This window comes from Rhincodon typus, chromosome 29, assembly GCF_021869965.1.
Source record: "Rhincodon typus isolate 14 chromosome 29, sRhiTyp1.1, whole genome shotgun sequence".
NCBI lineage: Eukaryota > Metazoa > Chordata > Chondrichthyes > Orectolobiformes > Rhincodontidae > Rhincodon > Rhincodon typus.
In genome coordinates, this window is record NC_063360.1 from 6,762,109 (window position 1) to 6,786,209 (window position 24,101).

At 40.8% G+C, this 24,101-nt stretch overlaps 1 protein-coding gene across 1 annotated transcript in view; it reads left to right on the top strand.

Moving 5' to 3' along the window:
• The window catches only part of LOC109935489 (lysine-specific demethylase 4B-like), a 112,525-nt gene that overhangs the window by 69,683 nt on the left and 18,741 nt on the right, over nucleotides 1–24,101 (top strand). Inside the window, exons 9-10 of the mRNA XM_048613895.1 lie at nucleotides 6,444–6,499; nucleotides 7,896–8,004. Coding sequence (XP_048469852.1) covers nucleotides 6,444–6,499; nucleotides 7,896–8,004 — 165 coding nt within the window. The remainder of the gene's footprint in view (nucleotides 1–6,443; nucleotides 6,500–7,895; nucleotides 8,005–24,101) is intronic.

Here is a 24,101-nt window from a genome sequence, read left to right on the forward strand (position 1 = left end):
AGCGTGTAGGCTGCGAGCCCCAGAGCACGGCGTGGGGAACAGGCCGGTACAGCGTGGACAGCGAACCGTGGATGGGGAATCCCAAATCCCAGAGTAGTGCGAGGGTGGTGAATCCCAGTAAAACGCAACTTACCTTGTTGCTGCTGAGTGTCGGTGAGGAGCGGACTGGAGGCTGGTGTGATGCTGGACAATTGTTGGACTTGGGGCCTTGCGCCACGTGCTGAGCTGTTGCTGTTCGGTACTCTTATCGGACTGTAATGTAAATCTTTACCTTTCAGTCCTTTTTTTTACTCTAAGATTTGTGCCTCGGTACTTGTACCTAAGATGGAGCCATTAAAAAGCAGCCATTGTAAAATCTTTTCACTGTACTTCAGTGCTGGAGTACATGTGACAATAAAGGATATTCTATTATATTGATACATACCTTGAGAATGTTCTTTCTGGGAATCCTCCAGATGATGATAGTACCTGTACATACATCCAGAAAGCAAGTTATGCCCATGACTGACTCCATGATCATGTCTAGAAGCAGTAAGGCATTAGACTGAAGATGAAAATTAAACATGACCAAGCTATTGTCCTTACCACATGTTGTATGGTACTGTATCTAGGGCCTGCTGTAGGCTCTGCAGCAAAGCTGTAGAATGCTTCCACCATAGATACCTGAGGCACAGCATAAGTATTTGACCCCGTGGCCAAATCACAAACAACAAACTCCATTGTGTTGGTCTCAATAGCATAGAGACTGAAACTTCAACTTAGATGGGCAGGCCATGTGTCTTGCGTGGATGATTACAGAATCTCTAAGCAGATCTTCTATGGGGAAATGTCTCAGGACATATGACATCATGGTGGTCAGTAGGAATAGTACAAGGCCACATTTAAAAGCCTTAAAATGTTCTGTATTGCAAACCACCTCTGTTGGGAAGACACTTCAGCCAACTAGCCCATATGGACGCAAGCTCTGAAATCTGTTTTTCGAGGACCAGTTATGCCAAACTCGCAGCATCAACTATGTACCAAGGAAGGCCAGAGGTGCCACAGCTGTAAAAGTATCCCCTAACACCAGCAATGACAATATGAACTGCCCCTTCTGTGGAGGCCCACAACAGTATTGGATCGGGCTCCTCAGTCATGAGACGACCTAGAGAATAGTCAGAATTCACTTGCACCTTGGATATACTTGGATAACTAGGCGTCCACCATCATTCTGACGTTACAGCCTCACCAGGTTGGTACCTCATTTCTAATTATGCCTGATGCTGCTGATAAGAATGAGGTTATGGATTGTGGTTGAATATGATTCTCCAATTGCTAATGACGCACCATGTCTCATGGATCCTGAGTTTTAAGATGCTAAAATCTATCGTATTCAGCATGGTAGTAATACTGAACTCTATATGAATTGTGTACTCACAGTTAAGCCAGGACTTGGTCACTGCAATGACTGCAGTGTCACTCCTACCAATACTGTCATGTATCTGTGGTAGACTGATGAGAACAAAATGAAGAAGATTTTCCCTCTTCCTTACATTCAGCATATATAAGTAGAAAGTCCCTTACGCAGATTAGAACACTTTTAGGGCCATCACACTTACAAAACTAAGCCTGTAATGACGGAACAAATCTGGAGAAAAGACAAGTCTTGTCTAGGCACACACGTTATGGGACATTCCTGGGCAATCCATGATGCCTGATCATCCTACACCTGTAATTTTCCCACCACCTGCTCGGTCAAGCAAATAGGTAACTCCTGAAGGACATAACTGGTCAGAAGCAGTGCTACTGAATCAATCTTGTTATACAATGACATTCCCTATCGGAATACATTTTGTGTCCCTGCTGCCTTAGCACCTCTTCCAAATGCATTTTGATGTGGAGCCATGATTAACTGAAGCAGGGCAGTGGCTAGTGTGGACTGCAGTTCTCCTTGCCCCTGTTTTGCCTGATACATTGAGACTTAGTGGGGTCCAGGGTTACTGTTCAGAGCACCCAGGGCCACTCCATTCCACTTGTATATCGTTGTGTCAACTCTAGCTCTGCTGTCCCAGTGAACAGGATGTACCAAGCATAAGTGATAAAGGAGCCTAGGTCATTGGCTGCAGGACATGATTCTGCAACTTCTGCCTATGTCAGGCAGTTGCTTGGCGAGTCTGTTGGATAGCTCTCCCAGTATTGCTACCAATTCCCACATATTAGTGAAGTGGACTTCACCAGATCGACAGGGCATGATGTGATTTTGTCTTATCCAGTGCCAGTGTTGATGCGGAGTGGTTCATCTGGTTTTATTCTTGACAGACTTTTTATGTAGTGTTTGTTACAACGAAGTGGTTTTCTGAACCATTCCAGGGGCTAGGTAATAGTCAATCCCATTGCTGTGGGTCTGGAGTCACATGTAAACCAGACCATACAAGGTTTGTAGTTTTCCTTCGTCAAAGAAGAATGTTAAACTATGAAAATATGTTCATTTTACAGCCTAGACCTAATTTTAAGAATCCAACCTCTTGTTCTGGAGTAGTTTGGCTTATTGGAAGTGTTCATTAGCAATAATGAATTTCATGTTGTGGTGTTGAGAAGACAAAAATGTCAGTTCTAAAGATACGAAAAGTGTCTATGAGTCACTGCCAAATTAAATACTTGAATAACTACGACTATAAGTTTAGTACACAGCAATGAGTCAAGAGAAGACAACGGGTTCCAGAAGTTTTTTTTAATCCCCACTCATTGTATCCAGTAATCTGAGAAAAAAAAAATTCCTTAAATTCTGTTAGCTTGTTATGGAATGCTGACTGAGAATGAGGTGTGATTTCTCCCCTTTGAAACTTCCACATAAAGCCAAACATTAAATATTTTTTCTAATTGAAATCATATTTTTCAGGTTTTTCCCTTAGCGGCACAAAGATGGCCATTCATTCTGTTGTGCCTTGCACTCTATTTCAAAGAGCTAACTAATCATTTAGTGCAATTCCTTTGGTCTTCCCCAATCATTCTGAAAATCTTCCCACTTCAAATATATATCCAATTCTTTTTTAAAGTTATTATTAGATCTGTTTCCACCACCCTTTCAACTGGCATATTGCATGTCTTTGCAACTGGATATGTGAAAGTATTGCTCTTTGGGCTGCCTCTGGTGTTTTTTGTCAAAGGAGAGGTCAAAGAGGGCTGAGAGCAGCTAAGGTAGTAACATTATTCAAGAGGGGTAGCTAGGATAAACCAGGGAACTTTATACCAGGAGATTTAACATCAATGGTAGGGAGACTTCTGGAAAAAGTACCAAGGGACTGAATTAATCTCCTCTTGGAGAGACATGGATCCATCAAGGGTCATCATAATAGCTTTGTCAGGGAGAGATCATGTCTAATAAACTTGATTGAGTTTTTGAGGAGGTGATGAGGTGTTTAGGTGAAGGTGGTGCAGTTGATGTAGTCTTCATGGACTTCAGTAAGGCTTTCGGCGAAATGTTGCATGCAGACTGGTCCAAAAATTGGATCTAAAATTGGTTTTGTGGCAAGAGGCCAAGGGTACTGGTTTTCTGTTGTTTTTGTGCCTGGAAACCTCTGTTCAATGTCGTACCACTGGGTTCAATGCTCAGTCACTTACTGTTTGTAGTGTATGTTACTGATCTAGACATGAATGTAGGAGGTTTGATCAGTTAAGTATGTATGTGGCATGAAAATTGGTGTAATAAATAGGCGAGAGGATGTGATGGGCTGATCAGATAGTCAGAACAGTGATAAATTGAGTTTAATCTTGAAAACTGAGAGGTGATGCACTTTGTGTATTCCCCTGCCTTGTTAGACCTACCAATGAATGGTGGAACACTACAAAAAGCTGAGAATTAGAGGGACCTTGCTGCTTCTCTCCATAAACCCTTGAAGGCAACAGGGCAGGTGAAGAGGGCAGTTAAAGTACATGGGCTACTTGCCTTTATTAGTTAAGGTATTGAGTACAAGTGGAGTGAGTTGTATAAGAGATAGTAGGAACTGCAGATGCTGGAGAATCCGAGACAACAAGGTGCAGGGCTGGATGAACACAGCAGGCCAAGCAGCATGATCTTGTTTAGGCAACAGCTGGAGTACAGCGCTCAGTTCTGGTCACCATACTATAGGTGAGATATAATTGCATTGGAGAGGATGTAGAGGAGATTCACCAGGGCGTTGCCCAGGCTAGTATGTTTACCTGTGAAGGGAGACTACATAGGCTGGGGTTGTTTTCCTTGCCGTAGAGAAATGTGAGGGGTACCTGACTGAGGTCTAAAAATGATGAGCCACATAGATAGGGTGGTTAGAAAGGAACCTTTTCCCTTTGTGGAGGGGTCAGTATCCCAAAGAGCATTGATTTATGGTAAGAGGTAGGAAGTTTAGCAGGGATTTGAAGAAAACATTTCCTCCCAGAGAATGATAGGTGTTCGGACCTCGCTGTATGAAAGGGTGGTTGAGGCATGAGCCCTCACAGCATTGAAGAGAAGCACTTAAAAGAGCATACCATCCAAGGCTAAAGGCTATGCACTGGAAAGGGATTAGAGTAGATGGGTGTTCAGTGACCAGAGAGGACACAATGAACTGCAATCCCTCTATTTGTGCTGTACTTTGTGACTCTGTGACTATAATTCTAATAACATTTTAAACATGTTTCTTCTGGCTACGGACTCTCCTGGTGCTTTAAAACTGTTTTATTCATTTACTCTACTCTACCAATTTTTTTTCGCTCATTTTCTGCTGTGAGCTCTGCTTTGTAACTGCATGGTCTAAACTGAACCTTTGCCAGCATTTGAGAGTTGTTCTGTTGGAGGAAAAAATGTTGAGGGAGATGGTCAAAGAGATATTTTACAAGTTTCACTAATTGGAACCACATTAGTTTCCCTTTCAGCATGCTTCTGCTTAAGATTTCTTGTTTTTCCCTTACTCTGTTACTCCCTCCATTCGCCTCTGTTGTTCCAGTGATCCCTTCCAGTGCTTAATTGGTAAAAGCCATGCAGATCCTAAAGTCACTAATTTTTTGTAGAAGGGTCTCTTGCATGCCAATGCCCCACCCAAAACCCACACCTCATATGACAGTCTGTCAGCCACATATAATTTTAGTGTTCTCATGTTCCCTCTGCCTATTGGTATATGACTCAGGAAATAATTTAGATTATTATCTTTGAGATTCTGTCCTTCAGTTTGCTGTTTAGCACCTTGTGCTGTCCAAACGGAGCCTGTTTCCTAACCGTATCTATAACAGATCATGCCAACTGGATCCTTCCCCTCCCACCCCAAGTTTCTGGTAACCCTGAGCAGTTACCTAAATCCTGACACGAGATAGGCAACATAACCTTCTCGACTCTCACTCGTTGATTTTCGGATCAGTGTCTAACCCCTCGCTTCTACCTCCATTACATTCATTTTAACTCTCACTGCTTGAAAGGCATTCTGAGGCAAAGCACCCTGGTCAATCCACTTATCCTCCCTTCAAACCTTGCTTTCATCCACATAAGTAAGCACCTCAAACTTGTTAGATAACTGTAATGGCTGAAGCTGTTATACTACAGTATTGTAGTATGTCCCCTTACTCTGTCCCATTACCTGCCTCACTCATGGTCACACCCTCCTGTCCTTTTCTACAAATGGAATTGGAGTGCCCTATCCTAAGGGGTGCAACTGCCTTCTGGGACAAGTATCTCCCCCTGCCCCTGACATATCGCAGTGTCTTCACCTCACGCTCCAATTCCATAACTCTGAGTTGAACTTCCTGTAGTTGAAGTTGCTGCTACAGATATATTTGCCTTGGATTTCTTCTGGGTCTAGAAGCTACCACGCTCCTCAGCTGTAACACAATGCCTCTTCCCCCAGTTGCAGGTGTGCTAATTCATTAAATGTAATTTTGTTAATTTAATCAGTCATCTAAAATGAACTGCTTCTTTTAATCACGATATTGCTGTATTATTAAATATTGATACCACTTGCAATTGAATGATATATATATACTCCTTAATTAAACAAATAATTATTGATAACTATATTGAAATGTTACTGCTTTCTACTTACAGACCTTCCCTAAGTCTTGGCTCCTTAACTAGGCTATTTACATACAAAGTCCCTATACTAAGCACACAGCAATGGATCAGCTTACCAGACTTCTGTGATGTTTTTCATTTTTCTTCAAACTGGGCGCACTGGATCCCTAGCATCTGAGCTTGTCTGCTTCAATTAGGTTAGGAAAAGCAAAGGTACACTTCCTTCTCCCACCACACTGAGCTTGTACATTTCTCAAGCTCCCAAGGTCCACTCTGTACCAGATGTGCTCAATGTACAAATAGTAATAGCCAGTTTATTTAATTTTAAATGAAACGTTTGACCATTTTGTTTCATTGTTTTAGGTTCTGTCATGTGAATTCAGATTAAGGTCTGCCTGTTATTATTTAATTTCCATTTCTTAACCTTAAATTTTGTTTCTTATTTCAGGATTGTTGTTTGTGCAATTTGAGAGGTGGGGCACTGAAAAGCACCACAGATAAAAGGTAAAGTAATACTTGTTGTTTGAGACATACTTTGAAATACTCCTAGAATTTTAGATTGACTAAACAATACTGGATCAATGACAGACAGGACTGTCACTTGATAGTAAAACTTCTAAATTGCTACAACAGCATTCAATCAACCTTGACTAATTAGGTCATAGTTTGCGTTCATTGTGTTATTTTCTTGTGATTACAGAATGGCAACAGTGCAGAAGGAGACTATTCAGCCCAAGGCTTCTGTGCCAGCTCTCTGCAAGAGCAATGTACCTGATTCCAATCCCTAATCTTTAGGAAATTGTTTACACTCAAACACCCTGTCACTGCTCCACTGAGCTGTCAGGCTGAGAATGAAATTGATCTGTCAGAATAATGGGGTGCAGCCCTGGGGTCAGTCTGTCTTGTCCCAGAGGGTGAGCCACCCAATAGAAGACACTCTTGGATAAATTCATTCTGTGAAGTTGAAGTGAAACTGTTCTTTACCTTGGTTCCATAATCCGTATACCCTTGATACCCTTAGTAAATGGAAATCTATCTGTCTCTATTTTTCTGAGCAAGAGTTTGTTTTCCCACTATTGTTTGTGTTGTATATTTTATGATGTTAAAGATGCTGTATAAATACAAATTGTCATTGTTGAAATGTATCTGGACAACAGCCCTTAATGACTGTACACTAATTTTAAGTTTGTGCTCTTTTGTTCTGAACTCCCCCGACAGAGGAAACAAGTTCTCTATAGCTACCTTACCAAACTCATGTATCAAATTAAACACCTCAGTTAGATCATCCCTTAATATTCTTATTCAAGGGAATAAAACCTTGTTTATGTAACCTGTCCTCACAAGTTAGCCCTTTTGATCCACTACTGTTCTGGTGAATCTGTGCTGCACCTTTGTCTATGGCTGATTTATCTCTCCTGAGGTTTATAAAGCCTCAGAACCTTTTGGGATCATTTTATTCAGTGTCTAACGAGAAGCCACATGTCTTCATTCTTATATTGTAATGCCATAATAACCTATCTGTTTTAATACATTTGTGGGATGTGACATTACGAGCAAAGCCAACTTCTTTTGCCCATTCTAATTGCCTTGGAGAATTAAGGTGGTGATGGTGAGCTGTCTTTTTGAATGGCTGCAGTTTGAGTAGTACAAAACAGGCCCTGATACTTGATTGTTAAGTACTAGTAGTTAAGCCTTGCAGACGTCCAGGATCATTCCTCTAATTTCTAATTGACAGTTAACATTGGAGTTTGCAATTAATAGATGCTAACTTGGTTTAAGTGGTCCAAAGACAAATATTCAATTATTTGTAAATTATTCAATTAATGCAGGGTTTGGGTGTTATTTGTTATCAAATCCAATGCCTTTCTAATTTGTTGCTTGCACTTACCTATCTGTTTAGATGGGTCCATGTGATCTGTGCAATAGCAGTCCCAGAGGTGAAGTTTTTGAATGTGTTGGAACGGAATCCAGTTGATGTCTCTGGGATTCCAGAACAAAGACGAAAATTGGTAAGTGTTATAGGGATCATCACCAATTCTGTTATTCTTCCTGGTTCCTTCAAAGTAAGGGAAGTAAAGGGAATATGCTAGTCATATAAAAGAAAGGGACACTTTGAACTTCTAATTTTGTTGGCTACATGGTCAAACTTTTCACATTTGGCTGTTTTTGCTGCTCATATTTGTGTATGCCAATCATAGTCTACTGTTAAGGAAGAATTATTCCAACTTTCTTCCCCACCTCTCAAAGCAGCTTAAACCAAAAAAATCCTCAAGTATAAGACTTGGTATTTGCTGATCCCACTGAAGTTGGAGACAGTATAATTAGCCTGTGTCATTAGGCTTCTAATGACTAATCGGCATAATTCCTGCTCCTAACTATAAAGCAGTGAACTCTGTTCATAAGTGCTGACATTTCAGTGAAATGCATCTTGGCATGGTTTACTCAATGGTTAAACAATCTAACTGCAATGACTAAGATAACAAGGTGTAGAGCTGGATGAACTCAGCAGGTCAAGCAGCATCAGAGGAGCAGGAAAAATGGCATTTTTCTGAAGAAGGGTCCAGACCCAAAACGTCAGCTTTCCTGCTCCTCTGATGCTGCTTGGCCTGTTGTGTTCATCCAGCTCTACACCTTGTTATCTCAGATTCTCCAGCATCGGCAGTACCTACTATCTCTAACTACAATGTCTGATGTGAACAATGACAATTTGGACCAGCACTTTTGGAAGGAAAATGGAATTTTAAACAAGTGTTATTTCATAAATTTAGTGAGGAGCTGTTTTCTGTTTTGTTTGATTGACAAAACTGGTTGTTTAAGTAGAGAGAATATGTGTGCACAATATAACTCGATCCATTACTAACATTCCTACTCTAGGCCTGGTCCTAATCAGGTACTGGTATATTTCCACCCCAACCTGAGCTGAAAAAGAGTACTTACTGAGCACAGTCTTGCTGCATGAATTCATTGTATCTGCTCCCCTGGTGATAGTTTGCTAATAAGATAAAATTTATTAAATCAGACACAGTTTGGCCTTTTCCAGCCTTCCTATGCCCAGAGTTCATAAGTACTGGTCTCTGTGATCTTCCAGGGTGTATCGGTATATACTGGAGTTCGTGAGTTAGTGCCTCTTTTTTTAAGAGATACCTAGAAATAAGAATGGCAAAAACAAAGGGTTAGAGTCCCCTGGAAATGTGTTCTATAGAAATTATCTATACAGAGAAGCTCAAAAAATCATAACTGTAAGTTTATGTGCTATTACCATCTCAGCACTTCATTGGCAACTTTGCCAATTCTTTTTACTGGTATTACCTTCTATGGCGAGGTGATAGCTTAGTGGTATTATTGCTAGACTATTAGTTTAGAGACCCAAGTAATGTTCTGGGGACCTGGGTTTGATCCCACCCATGGCAGATGGTGGAATTTGAATTCAATAAAAATCTGGAATTAAAAGTCTAATGATAACCAGGAAAGCATTATTAATTGTCAGGAAAACTCACCTTGTTCACTAATATCCTTTAGAGAAGGAAACTGCCTCCTTCCCTGATCTGGCCTACATGTGATTCTAGACCCATGGCAATGGTGGTTGACTCCCAGCCAGCAATGCCCACATCCTTTCGATGAATAAAGAAGAGAAACTATTGCCCTGTTACTTTAAAATTGGATAGAGTCATACAGCATGGAAACAGATCTTCGGCCCAACTCGTCCATTGCCAACCAGGTTTCCTGCACTGGCCCGTATTCCTCTAAACGTTTCGTATCCATGTACCAATCCAAATGTCTTTTAAATATTGTAATTGTACTTGCCTCTACCACTTCCTCTGGCAGCTCGTTTCATACACGCACCCCCCTCTGTGTGGAAAAAGTTGCCCCTCCGGCCCCTTTTACATCTTACCCCTCTCACATTAAACATATGCCCTCTAGTTTTGGACTCCCCTACCCCAGGGAAACGACCTTGGCTATTCATCTTATCTATGGCTCTCATGATTTTATGAACCTCTAAATGGTCACCCCTCAGCCTCCTGTGCTCTTGGGAAAAAATGTCCCAGTCTATCTAGCCTCTCCTTTATAACTCAAACCTTTCAGTCTTGGTAACATCCTTGTAAATCTTTTTTGCATCCTTTCCAGTTTAGTAACATTCTTCCTATAGCAGGGTGACTAGAATGGTACACAGTACTCCAAATGTGGCCTTAACAATTCTTGCACAGCTGTAACATGACATCCCACCTCCTGTACTCAGTGTTCTGACCGACCAAAGCAAGCACGCCAAGTGCTGGCTTCACTACCCTGTCCATCTGTGATGTTTCTTTCAAGGAGCTACATACCCCTAGGTCTTTGTTTGACAACACTCTTCAGGGCCCTACCATTAACTATAAGTCTTGTCTGATTTGTCTTACCAAGGTGCAACACCTCGCATTTCATCTTAATTAAATTCCATCTGCCATTCCTTGGTCCACTAGCCCAGTTGATCAAGATCCCCGTTTTACTCTTAGATAACCCCCTTTACTGTCCACTACATCACCAATATTGGTGTCATCTGCAAGCTTACTAACCATGCCTCCTATGTTCTCATCCAAATCGATCATATAAAGGACAAATAGCAGTGGACACAGCACCAATCCTTGTGGCACACTGCTGGTCATAGGCCTCCAGTCTGAACAGCAACCCTGTATCACCACCCTCTGTCTCCTACCATCAAGCCAATTTTGTATCCACTTGACTAGCTATCCTGGATCCCATGCAATCTAACCTTACAAACCAGTCTACCATGCAGAACCCTGACGAAGGCCTTGCTAAGGTCCATGTAGACAACATCTACTGCGCTGCCCTGTCTTCTCGGTCACCTCTTCAGAAATCGCAATCAAATTTGTAAGACACAATTTCTCGTGCACAAAGCTATGCTGATTATCCCTAATTAGTCCTTGCCTTTTAAAATGCATGGAGATCCTGTCTCTCAGAACCCCCTCCAACAACATACCCACCATTGATGTTAGGCTCACCAATCTGTAGTTCCCTGGCTTTTCCTTGCAGCTTTCCTTCAATAATGGCACAACATTTGCCATCTCTAGTGTTCCAGCATCTCACCTGTGACTGTCAGTGATACAAATGTTTCTGCTAGGGGCCATGCAGTTTCTCCCGAGCTTCCCACAATGCCCTGGGATACACTTGATCAGGTCCTGGGGACTCTCTTTATCTTGCATTTGAAAGCTCCCCACTTGCAAGACATCCCTTTACCTGTGAACAGCCACAAGACTCCTGTTTACCTCTCCTGGTGATTACCCATCTACCTGATTGAACCTGTGATGTGACCACCTCCCTGAAGCTACTATCTATATCAACCTCTGCCTCCTCTGTGATCCTCAGTGCTTCCAACTGACCCATGCAGTCTGGCTACAGCCAGACACACTTCCTCCAGATAAAGTCACCAGGGACACTTGACTGCTCCCTGATTTCCCACACTTAACAGAAGGAGCGTCCCACTCCACTGACTGCCACCTCTGCCCCTTTAACAACTAGCCGACTTGGAGGTAAAATGAAGGTCTTACCTTGTTGCTGCTCACCCTCCTCAACGAAGCCTGGTATTTACCTAGGCCTGCTCTTAGAACTAACTGGCAGTGCATCAGTCAGAAAGCAGCACTCTGCAAAAATGCCTGGAATAAGACACAAGACTGCAATGCCTCCCTACCCCACTTGCTTAAACTCCCACACGTACTCAGCTCCCAGCGTTTTCACTCTATTGCAGTCGCACTCCAATATTGTTATTTTTACTGATTTACCATTCATTGCAACGCTTCGTCTTTACATAGGGTAAGCAACACCAGACGTAAAAGTGAACAAATTTGCTTATACTAACATTATCTCTTCATGTATTGTTCACTTGAGTTTTTAACTGAAAAAAGCTCTTTCTTTTAATTAATCATCTTTGTCTATGAAAATCTTGCTATAAATGTCAGATTTTAATTTTACTAGTTTTTGTTTTGTAATGATGGGTTTATTATATGAAACATATACTTCAGCTTAAAAAGGAGTTTCTCAGGACTCAGCAAGTTTTCCTAATGATTTGTTGTAATTTGCTAACCTGTAAAAACCAAAAATGTCCCAGATTAGATTCCCAGACTGTACAGAATTAGCAGTGGTAGATGCTGTATGACAGCCTTTGGGGCTCTGCGTGAGAAAGGGGAAGGAAATCAGCGAGAAATCTCACTTCCAATCTACTTTCAGCAATCATTGATGGGAATAGGCTGGTATTATTGTCAGATGAGGGCATGCTTGCTGATCAACTGTCCAGTTAACAATGAAGACCAAAACCCTCAGGTATATAATTGTCACCAGGATGTGCTTTGGCTCGCTCGGTAAGCTGGATGGCTGATTTGTGATGCTGAGTGATGTCAACAGCACAAGTTCAGTTCCCATACAGTCTGAAGTTACCGTGAAGGTCCCATTTTCTCAAGCTTGGCTTTCGCCTGACGTTAACCTCCCCACCAGTCGTTTCTCTTTAGTAAAAGTGAATAATTTGGACCTCTGGCAGTATGATGACGTTCACTTTCGCTGTTGGTACATGACTGATCCACATGAAAACAGAAAAGGAGCTGACGTCTTTAAGCGATGAAGGGAAAATTTGGCCAAAACAAACCCCGGATGACTGCTTAATATTCACAGTTTAAAGCACTTAAAGTTCAATATTCTCAATCAATTTGGTTAAATATGGGCACTTCGGATTCCAGAAAAACAATCAAGTATGACATTTGCATGTACAAAGTAGCCTCATTGTTATGCACAGTAAATGTGCTCGTGAGACTAACCTTTTTACCAAAGGTGAAGTCAGCAAAATGGATTTGTTATTTAAGAGTCATTCAAAACCCATATGGCCATGTTTCTGTGGCAACCGTTGATTAAGGACCCTCCATTTCTGCCTGTAAATTTGCCTTCGATTCAGTCTGTAAAAATGGAAAAGAAATGGGGCCAAAACTGATAGTTCATGTACTGTGTGGATATTAGACATGATATTTCGGCAAATCAATACCTTGAAAACTATTAATTATTTAGTTTCCAAGTTCAGTCCATGAAGCAGTATTTTCCTGAAGTTTAATTGTTGCAAGTCTGTGGTTTTGAGGCATGCCTATTGCAGAGCTCAATAACATGTCCCCCTGTACTGACAGAACATAAAAAATTGACTGAAACCGACTGATATAGCAGTAATGGGATAACCAATAAATTGTTCTCCCTTTGTGGGCAAAATGTAATTGTGTTAACATGGTAGTTATTTGAATGTCTTTAACTTAAAGTGTTATAATCTTGTTGCAATGATATATTCAATTCCCTTGCGTCACTGAAGTTTTGTTGTGGAATTTATGTTCAGTTTGCACTTGCAGGAAAATTGATATAAAATGGTGCGTTTAGAAATTTTCCAAAGCACTTCATATAAACAGAATTATTTTGAAGTGCAGTGGTTGATGTTTTACAACCATATTTAACAGCTGTTTTGTGCATAACAAGGTCCCACAAATTGCAATGTAATGAGTAACCTGTCTTGACTCTTATAATACTGTCATAGCAAGAACCTCCATCTTCTCCTTCTCCCCGCCACCCGCCCCCCCCAAAAAAAAACACACATCCTCAATCACCCTAAACTTTGCTGCCTGGATTTCATCCCATACCAAACTCATGATTTAAATTGAAAATAGAGAGTTTAGCCAACTAACTGTTGGGTGTTGTAATTTTTCGCCACGTACTGCATGTGTGCTTGAAATAATGTTTCCGTGTACACTGTGTGTACAGCTCTACACTGTGTTATCTCTGACTCCAGCATCTGCAGTTCTTGCTATCTCTTAGGGTGTTATGAATGGATGAAAAACTGAGAAAGCCATTCAGTGGCCTCTGTTTATAGGATCTTCTGAAATGATTCTTGTGCTAATCAGAATTCTGCTTCTCAGTCTTCCTTCCTTCTCTTAGATGCCTCCATTGGTTTTCAACATGACTCCCACTTTTTCAGTCTCTGAATTATTAATTAAAAATCACAGCTAAAAGCAACTGCTGGAGGACAAATAATCTGGTTTTCTTCAGGCATAAGATGGCTTTTACTACAGAAAACAGAGAGCCCTTGAGCTGCTATAGGTCTAAAACATTACCTGAGAACCAGTCACATATTGACAGGCAGAAGGTCCAAGTCATTAATACTGAACAACCAGCTATGTGATGCCAACCAAACCTCCATTTGTATACAACACTTTGGCTCCAGCTCATTTGTGACCGAAATTGCAACTCCTGCTGAAAGCAGCAGCTGTGTAAACAAGTGTTTACAATGAGTGTCAGGTTACTGGCTTTCAAAAACGATCAGCAATCCACATTTTTAAAACCATTCTTCTCTATTTTCAGTCCACGATTAAAAATGCAAAAAAAAAACGTTCTTTATAATGGCAACTTTGTGTCACTACATGAGCACATCTCTTTAACTATCTACACATCGTGTATAAGGATTCTTACTTCATATAAAATTTTCATCAGCAGCCACAATTAGTAAAGGCTCCCAAGAACCGTGCAGTAGCGTGTGTCAGACAGTTTTCTGTTTGTTCTTCCCATTTTTAAAATAAACACTCTTCTTCTCATTACCAACTTTGTAAATTTGAATATGTCTGTTTACAACCTGTTAAAACAAGCTAGTAAAGGGGCTTACGAGCAAGTGAATTGGGGGCATGTGGATTGCCATCTTCTCCACTCCAACCTGCGTTTAAAAAGTTCCAGTACATCATAGACACTAGAAGACTGTACCATCTAAGTGTGCTGCTTTCTGACCATGCCTGCTCATGGGTGACGGTAAATCCTGTGTATTAGCTTTCTTTATATTTTCAGTTTGTGGCCTGACCTGCTGAGCTCAAAACTCCTGAAAACCAGTATTTTGTTTGTTTTAATGAGTAAGCCCTTATTTTCCTGCTATTAAAATGAGGTCTTTATCTCCAAAAATGTGTTAGGAGACTGGACAGCCAATTCTAATGAATTTCCAAGAGTTGAGAAGTGGGCATCTTGGGAGTATTTGGTATTCTAGACCCATCCACTGGAACCTGGATTCAGACAGAGGTCAGATGAGGAAACTACCATGCCCCTGTTCAAGAATAAACACTAACAGGGTCACAGTGGTGACCTTGACTATCAGTCTTTTCTCTGCAGTAGTTCAGTCATCATCCATACTAACACTAGTCCTATTAAAGATCCTGTAAATGATTCAGGCTATCAAAATCGAGTGGTTCGTGTGTGGAATGAACTTCCAGAGGAAGTGGTGGAGGCGGCTACAATTACAACATTTAAAAGACATAAGGATAAGTACATGAAAAAGAAATGTTTGGAGGGATATGAGCCAAGCACAGGCAGGTGGGACTAGGTTAGTTTGAGATTATGGTCAGCATGGACTGGTTGAAATGAAGGATCTGTTTCCATGCTGCATGATTCTAAGACTATAACTCTGTCTAGTTTATTCAGTTCTTCAGATCCCCCAAGGATGTTACAGGAAAGCTAAAGAAAGCATGCAGGACTTATAAATGCTAATAACTGTTGTAAGTTGAATTGAGGTACATTGAGAGAGTAAATTTGACATATTTCATCCTTCCTGCCTCTGAATCATTACCTGATTCTGGCTTTGGCTGCAAATGAGATCACAAATTAAATATTAAGCACATAAAAATATATGTTTTAATGCTGTTTTCTAAAGAATAATATTGGTAAAGTTTGTAGAAATTATTTTGCTTTAAGACCAAATGCAGTGCCAGGTTGTGCTGTATCACCAGTAATAATTGACAATTATGCACACGGTGAAAGGCTTCTCTCACTGGAACCTTGATAACAGTTGCAGTTCACTTTCCTTCAGTCATTCTTGTGAGAGAGAGAAAATCAGGTATATATTTGTTACACCAAATTCTTCTTCACATTTCAGTTCCATTTTTCAGAACAGTATTCAATCCAAGGAGGAAATTGCTTGTCATGCTAGAAATCGGGTTACGTAAAAAAATGGGTACAATGGAAGAAGAGAAACATGAACCTAACTTTGAAAATGATGACAAACATCATGTGAAATTGTCTGCAAGCTTAGAATCTACGTTCTATTTGAGAACAAGAAATGTTTTACTTTGAAGAGCGTTTGATTAGTAAATTTGACCAAAATTGATATTGTCAGAATTAATTATAGCTAAATGTAATTATTACTTTGATTGCTAGCTAATTTGCACAATGAGCGATCTGTCACGTTACGGCTGTGAATCCTGCAAGAAGTTACTTGTCAATTAGTAACATTCTGCGTGGTAGATTCTACATTAGATGGACATTTGACGAGCCATCTTGGCATCTTCCATTTTAAAATTAGTTTTGTAGGATGTCTAATTTTATGTATGTTTTGAAATCTCGTTGAAACTTACAGAATACTGAGAGGCAGGGATAGAGTGGTGGTAGTTAAGATTTTTCCACTAGTAGGAGAGACTAGAACCCGAGGGCCCAGCGTCAGAGTGCAGGGATGATCCTTTAGAACTGAGATTGGGAAGAATTCCTTCAGACGGGTGTGGTGAATCTTTGGAACTCACTGCTGCAGAAGGCTGTGGAGGCATTGCATGGATTTAAGACAGATAGGCCCTTGATTAATAAGGGAATCAGAGGCTACAGGGAGAAGGCAGGAGAATGGGTTTGAGAAACTTATCAGCCATGATCGAATAGTGGAGCAGATTCGTTGAGCTGAATGACTTAATTCTGATCCTATATCTTAACGTCTTATGGTCATTTAAGGGAAACTACACAGAAGAGAATAAATTGTTAGGTAATGGTAGATTGAAACAAGCAAATCTGGAAGGAGGCATGAATTGAGCATTAACACCAGATTAAATGTTTAGCTAGGCCAGATAGCCTATTTCTGTGCTATAAATGCTGTGTCTTCCTGTTTACTAGTTAAAGCCTCAAGATTTCATTTTTGTTGCTATTGATCACAGCAGTGCCTGTTCACATACTCTTGCTTCATACAAGTTTGGATTGAAAAATGTATTGTATGATGTGTGCAGTGCAGTGCAGTTACGGTCTGCTTATGAGCATGTTTAACACCTTTGTTCTACTTTTCAAAGCTGAATTAGTGACCGTGCTTAATGTGCATCCCTCTGCTTGATGGACCAGGGCCGCACTAGACCTCCTGTAAGCAAATTATGTTCTCCAAACTGTGTGCATGACCCCACATGTACCCAAGTTACTGCTTATGGCTAAATTAATGCTGATTCATTCACCATCTAGAAAACCTTTTTACAACATATGCACCATTGGAGACTTTTCTCATAAGTAAAGTTTGTAACACATTTTTGTTTCAATTCCACACTCTCAATTTATAAATGCTTTTTGGAAGAATAGCAAAAACATTTGTCGGCCCATAATACCCAATGGTCTGAACGGAGTGCTGTCTTTTCATTCTTTTGGTAATTCTCAGGAATGAAATGTAACCACTCTACAACACATCATAAGAAGATGAGAAACAAGATCAGGTGTAGGCCTAGTTCCCGTCAATTCAAGATCATGGTTGAACTATTAGATCAACTCCACTTTACTGCATTATTCCCAAGGGATAAATCTTGTATTATTTTGGCTCAATCCAAATTGCATCAATTTATTTTTTTGGAAGTTTTTGTTGTAAGACTCTGAATTTTCTTGCCCTATCTTACCAAGCTCACTGAATTAATGACCTATCCTGCCCCATGCAACCAATTTTGTCCAATCTTACCACATGCCATTCTCGCATCTTTGACATTTAGTGGATTTCCAGCAAAATACTAGCATACCTTGCACCTGTGCCATGTTTTAAAGCACGTCAGACCAACACTGACATTCCAAAACGAAAATCTGTACCGTGCTAGGTCAAGGATGGAGTCTGAACATGTCAGAGCTGGGGAAAATGGCACCGTGGTTCTCTGACAGAAGTCAGGATGTACTGATGGATGGGTTGGTGCAGAGGAGGGGTTCCCCCTTCTCAGCAGACACTGTGCCACCAGATCTTGCCAGCCTTGTCTGAGGTTGCCATCTGGGTCATTGCCGTCTCGAAGGACGCAGAAGAATGGCTAGCAATGCAGAAAAAAAGGTCAGTGACCTCTGTACCAGTTTAAGTGCCACACACTTCTCTCTGTCACCTCAGTCCATCTCTAATGCTGTCCCCATTTCCCAACAACGGTCATGTTCTGCCAATCTCACTATTACGTACAGCATCACCCCTCATTCACTTCCAAACCCCTGTCCCACAGCCTCCCATATCGCTAATCCTTTATGCCTATACCACGTCCAACACCCTCAGGAGCTGCTGGAGAGGCAAACATACCTGCACTCCATCACCTAGCGATTGTTTTCCAGGACTCAAGGTGTGACAGCAGAAGGGGCCAGGTACCTTGACCCCAGTCTAGGTGCTGCCTCCTGACAAAGAGACAGGACAGTGCTAGGAGGTATCACACCCAGGCTCCTCTGCACTCTCTATGACCATGCCAGGTGTGGTCATTCATGACACATCTGCACACATAACCACAGCCCCACACACCGGCACACCCAACTCCTGATGCCCTTAATCACAATAGTCCTTACCCAACACGTGCAGTCCCTAGTCCCATAAGACCACAAGAAATAGGAGCAGGAGTACATGCTGTCAACCTGTTAAGCCTGCACCATCGTTCAGCAGGACCATGGGAGATCCGACACCCCTCACGTTCAATTTCCTGCCCATTCCCCTACTGATCTTGCCCCCGCCCCAAAATAAAATTCTGTCCTATTTTAAACAAAAAGTAGTTGTATACATTTTTTTTCAAACCCCTGAGTTCTCCATGATGAATACTCTGGAAGTAAGTTCACACTGTTTTACATAGTTCAAATAGGAATTTCACAATATTTATCATAATGAGCCTGGAAATAAATTGTGTCTATATGCAAAGGAAATTCCTGCCATGAGGAACTCGCAAAAATTGTGACTGCAGAGGATACACAATCTTGATCTCAACTCAGATGAACTGCCAAGTAAAGCTGTGGATAGAAGTGTGATCCTGGAAGGATTAAACAGCGAGCACATTCTGCAATGTGAAACAAGATAACATGGCTATTTCTGCCTGTACACCTATTATTGCTTTAATGTGAAATTTTCAGAAAACATGGTTGTTGGGTTAAAATATTCAGTGTTTTATGTTTTGTTTTAAGCTTAAGGACTGCATATCAATTAGGAGTTTTCACTGTGAGATGTTGCCAACTTGAACATTACAGCTAATTATTATCCTACCAAACAGACGGATGTTGTGACTGATCTTGCTTATTTCTAGCTTGATCTTTCCGAAACCATCTTGACATTTCTTTTCCATTCTGTCATCACAATAATGATTTTAAAAGCCTATTATCAGAGCCTAAGCTAATAATTCTTAATGGCTTTAGTGCATAGCATGGGTGGGGAGTGGAAAGACATTTCAGTCCATAAATACTGGAATAACTTCACTGTCAATGGTTCAACATTAGATTTTTTTTTTCTGTTTCTGACGAAACCTTTTGAAGTAATCTTGCACATCTTTTTAAAAGATGTATGGTTTAACTTCAGTCAAATGCAAAGTTTTTTAGAAGCTGAAGTTGGTAAGTGGCTTGGATCAACTGATACAAAAGGGAACTTTTACCCAATGGGGAATTCATTTGCAGGGCCTGTGTGACAAATCAGTCCATTTTTATCTGGCAGAGCTAGGAGAGAAATGCTTTTTTATTTTTAAGCAGTTGCTGATGAATATTGTATTCTAATATCCCAGCTGGCTTGTGTATTGCATAGATATTGTACTTTATATCCCAGTTAGTAATGGGATAGGATGTTGAGTTTGAACATTGTTGTGTATGTAGTATTTCTGTCAACAAAAGTTTGATTTCAATTGCAACTTCTCCCCAGACTAGAGGAGACTACAGATACATTTGCTGGGATATTTAGGTCAGTGCACATTCTTAATCAAAAGTGTTTCCACACAGAGTTCCCCTTCACTGGCCTGTTTGCCAGTTCATCACCACGATCCTGACCCAAAGCTATTTATAATGGGTGTGGCACAGGTTGGCTTAGCTACCTGTTGGAGAGTGACTGTCAGCCAATTATTAGTAATTATGGACAAAAACAAAGTCGCCGGAAAAGCTGAGCAGGTCTGGCAGCATCTGTGAGGGAAAACACAGAGTTAACATTTCAGATCTGGTGACCCTTCCTCAGAAGGGTAATTATAGGGCTATTAAGCTGCCAACTCCACAAGGACTAATCTTTCCATTTTGGCAAAGCAGATGGCATGCATCAGAGCCAGGTGAGGGCAGTGGGCTCAGGATAGGATGTGTCTGTCTGTGTGTGTGTGTGTGTGTAGGAGGGGAGCTGGAATGAATCTCAAAGGATGTGCACACAAACCTCTCCCGCTCTCCAAATCTGCATAATCCCATTGTGGTTTCTAGGACATAACTGTGGCCACTGCCCATCCTATGGGAAGCTTACCCTTCCACAATCTAATCTGGACAGCTCTAGTTGCTTAATTTTCTAAAAAAACTGACCTCTTCTTCAGAGAGCATCTCACCCTCCTACCACAAATCTGCAGCTCCCAAATTGGACAGTGGGATTACCAATGTAACAATGTTGGCTTCCAATTGATCCTCCACCCTTGGGAGGATCATCGTTTTTAATTGGACAATGAGCCCACTTCCCATGTATCCTACTAAATTGGCCTGGCCCTTTTGAGATCACTGTGGGCAGTTGGGAGAGTACTATATAGGGTCAGGACTCAGAATTGAAATAGTGGCCTGGTTGTCTAATTTTAATTTCTTTTGACATGAAATTCTTGTACTGAGCTGGTACCAGAATGTGCCAAAAACTTGCTTCCGAAACTAAATTGGGATGGTTAAATTTCAGCATCTATTATGTACTATATTGCCCCTGTCAGCCTGTCTCAATGAGTGTACAGTTAAAACATGCTGAGCAGAATGTACTGGGTTAGGTATCTCATCTCAGTTAGAAAAATGATGACAGTTTGTCAATTTGTTCCACGAAGTGGAGAAGAGAAAATGAAATGGGTTCTTGTTCTTAGCCTTTCCAGTGATCTTTAGCGGATAGTGGATGGCAAGTGAAGATCGGAAGTGTCTTGGTATGAGGTCTTCTGTGATGGAGTAGCATATCGAATTAAAATGTAGAAAAATGTGAAGATTTTCATTTTTTGGAAGGGACAATGAAAGAATGGTATTGCTCAAATGGAGAGAAACTGCAGAAAGCTGCAACACAAAAGGACACTAGGTGCTTGTATACGAAACATAAAACTAGCACGCTGGTGCAGCAGGTAATCGGGAAGGCTAATGGAATGTTGGCACTTATTTCAAGGGAATTGGAGTACAAGAGTAGGGAAGTCTTATTGCAACTGGATAAGGTGCTGATCAGACACATCTGGAGCATTGTGAGCAGTTTTTGCCTCCTTATTTAATGGATACTGGCCCAATCTGTCCTAACTTTACCAATAAGAATAGCCCCTTCATCCCAGGAATAAGTCGTGAACTCTTTTTGAACTGTCTGTCTTGAGAAGAGATATGGGAGCATTGAGACAGTCCTATCGCTGTGGTCTCAATAATGCCCGAGTAAAACTTCCCTACTTTTATATTCCATTCCCTTTGCAATAAATGACAATAGCTCATTTGTATTCCTAATTACTTGCTAAACCTGCGCTTTAACTTTTTGTGATTTATGCACTAGGATGCCCCTGGATCCCTCTATCCACAGAATTTTGTAAATTGCCTCCATTTAAATGATGTACTTCTGGCAAAATCGATAAATTTCCATTTTTCTCATATTCTACTCCATCTGTCACTTTTTTTGTCCACTCACTTAACCTATTTAAATTCCTTTGCAGACTCTTTGTTGACTCTACCTCTTAATTTATTTTTCTGCTTATCTTTATGTCATCAAAAAAAATTTAACAATCTTACATTTGGTCTCTTCATCCATCATATATGCTGCTTGTAAATAGTTGAGGCTCCAGCACAAAACCCAGAGGCACTTCGTTGTTTACAGTTTGCCAATCTGAAACAACATTACAAAGAGATCCATGCACTGTATGTGACATAATCCTGTGGGACCCCTAATCTTAGGCGATACAAATACATTGTTTCTGTATATGCTACACACCTCCCTGGCTCAGATATTGATGGCCATCTCACTCACAGCAACATTTTTGGACACTGAGGCCAGGGATAAATTAAGGATGTTTTGGGATGAGGAGCAATGTGTCAGCATAATCTATTGCCCTATATCTGCCTTGATCATCTTGCTTTCACAGGCTGCAATGGGCTTTCAGCATAGACATTGATCCCTGGTACAGCCTATATGGATATAGATGTAAGGTACATTCAAGGCTACGTAGAGACTCAAATAAATAGATCTAATGCAAATAAATAGACGTAAAGCAAATTTATACAAACCTGAGACAGGCAATGTCACCCATGCCAGCAAAATGGCCTGATAGGTTTTCCTGTTTCTCTCCTTCCCATTAAGTGTCAGCACACTCAGTGGTTCCACAACTGAGCGGGAGGGCTTCTTCTTAGCAGTGGAGCCTGTTTGCCCTGGAGGTTTGGTAAGGTGATTGTGGGTGATTATGGCTGGTGGACCAGACAGTCTGAAAATATTCTTGCCAGAGGCAAGTGGGCCCTCTTCAGCTTCAACTTCCAAGGGTTGGAGGGGACAGGCAAGTTGAAGTGCTTAGGCTACTTCAGAATTATCCTGAGAGGAGACTTCTGATAGTTCCTCCGTCAGTTGGGTGCCACCTGGCATTGCTCAGTCACCATGTCTTTAGTCTTGAGGACTAGTGGTGAGGGGTTGGAGTGCAGATGTATGCTCCTTTCCAGCAGATCCTGAGGATTCTGGACGTGGCTTTCCATGGCAGCCAGTAACCAGAATATGAAGAGGTGGGAGTTGATTTTTTTTCGTGCAATTTAAAAAAAAAAGAAAAACTGTGCTTCTGCCTAGCAATAAGACTCAAAGAACACACAGAAAAATTTGGATACAGTCAGTATGTGTGTCAGAGAATGGAAGTAAAAGGGTTATATCTCCAGTAAGAATCCTGTAATATTGCTAAAAGCTAAGTATAGGGAACTCGTGTTTACTCTGAAGTTAAAGTATTAGTGCGTTAAGTTTGCAATTTGTTTTAAATGTCTTGATGAAAGAATCCAAATAAAGAAAAACACAAAGGCACAGAAATTTGTTGGAAGGAAACAGTTGCAGTTGGGCCAGCCTGAGCAAGAGGCCTTTATAGTGTAAAGATACTGTTAAATCTTTGCAAGGTTTGGTGTATGTAGCATATTGCTGAGATAAAAAGAATAGCGAGTTTGAATCTTTTTACTAGTGTTTGTACTGAAATCTTTCCAAACTTTTTGTCTAGGCAAATATGCCCTGTTTTTCTTGGCTAATAATCACTGTTCTTTGTATTAGAAGTACACTTGCAGACTCTTGTGAATATGTTCAGTGACTGACCTGCACATTTTAGGGTTTATCAAGCTCGATTTCAATCTGAGATCTAACTTCTTCAGTATTAATGTCAACTGAGTAGAAATATGAATTTGTAGTGGTGTATCACATAGATTTCACTAAGGAAATTGGATATAGTACTTGGGGCTGAAGGGATCAAAGGAAATGGAGGGAAAGCAGGAACAGGCTATTGAGTTGGATGATCAGCCATGATCATAATGAATGGTGGCACAGGCTTGAAGGGTTACTTGTGCTCCTATTTGTTTGTTTCTACAGGCGTCAAAAACTTGACAACAGGCAATATATTTTTGAGATAAATGTGAATCTTGCAAATTTTTTTTTTAACAAATAAAAGAATCATTTTATACAGAAGGAAGATAGCTGATTCATTGTGACTGTATTGGCTCTTTAAAAGGGCTTATTGATGATAATGCAGCAATATTTTGATTGCTTCCTCATCAACAACTTCTTAAGGTGGACACCTTGTGGCTAGGAGTATGTTGCTTTTCTAGTGGAACAATACTGTCCCCCTCACCCTCGTATTTCCCCAACAACTTAATGTATAGTTAGGGTAAAGGAGTAAGATGGAATGCTGCTCTCCTTGTTGGATCTGACTGCCTC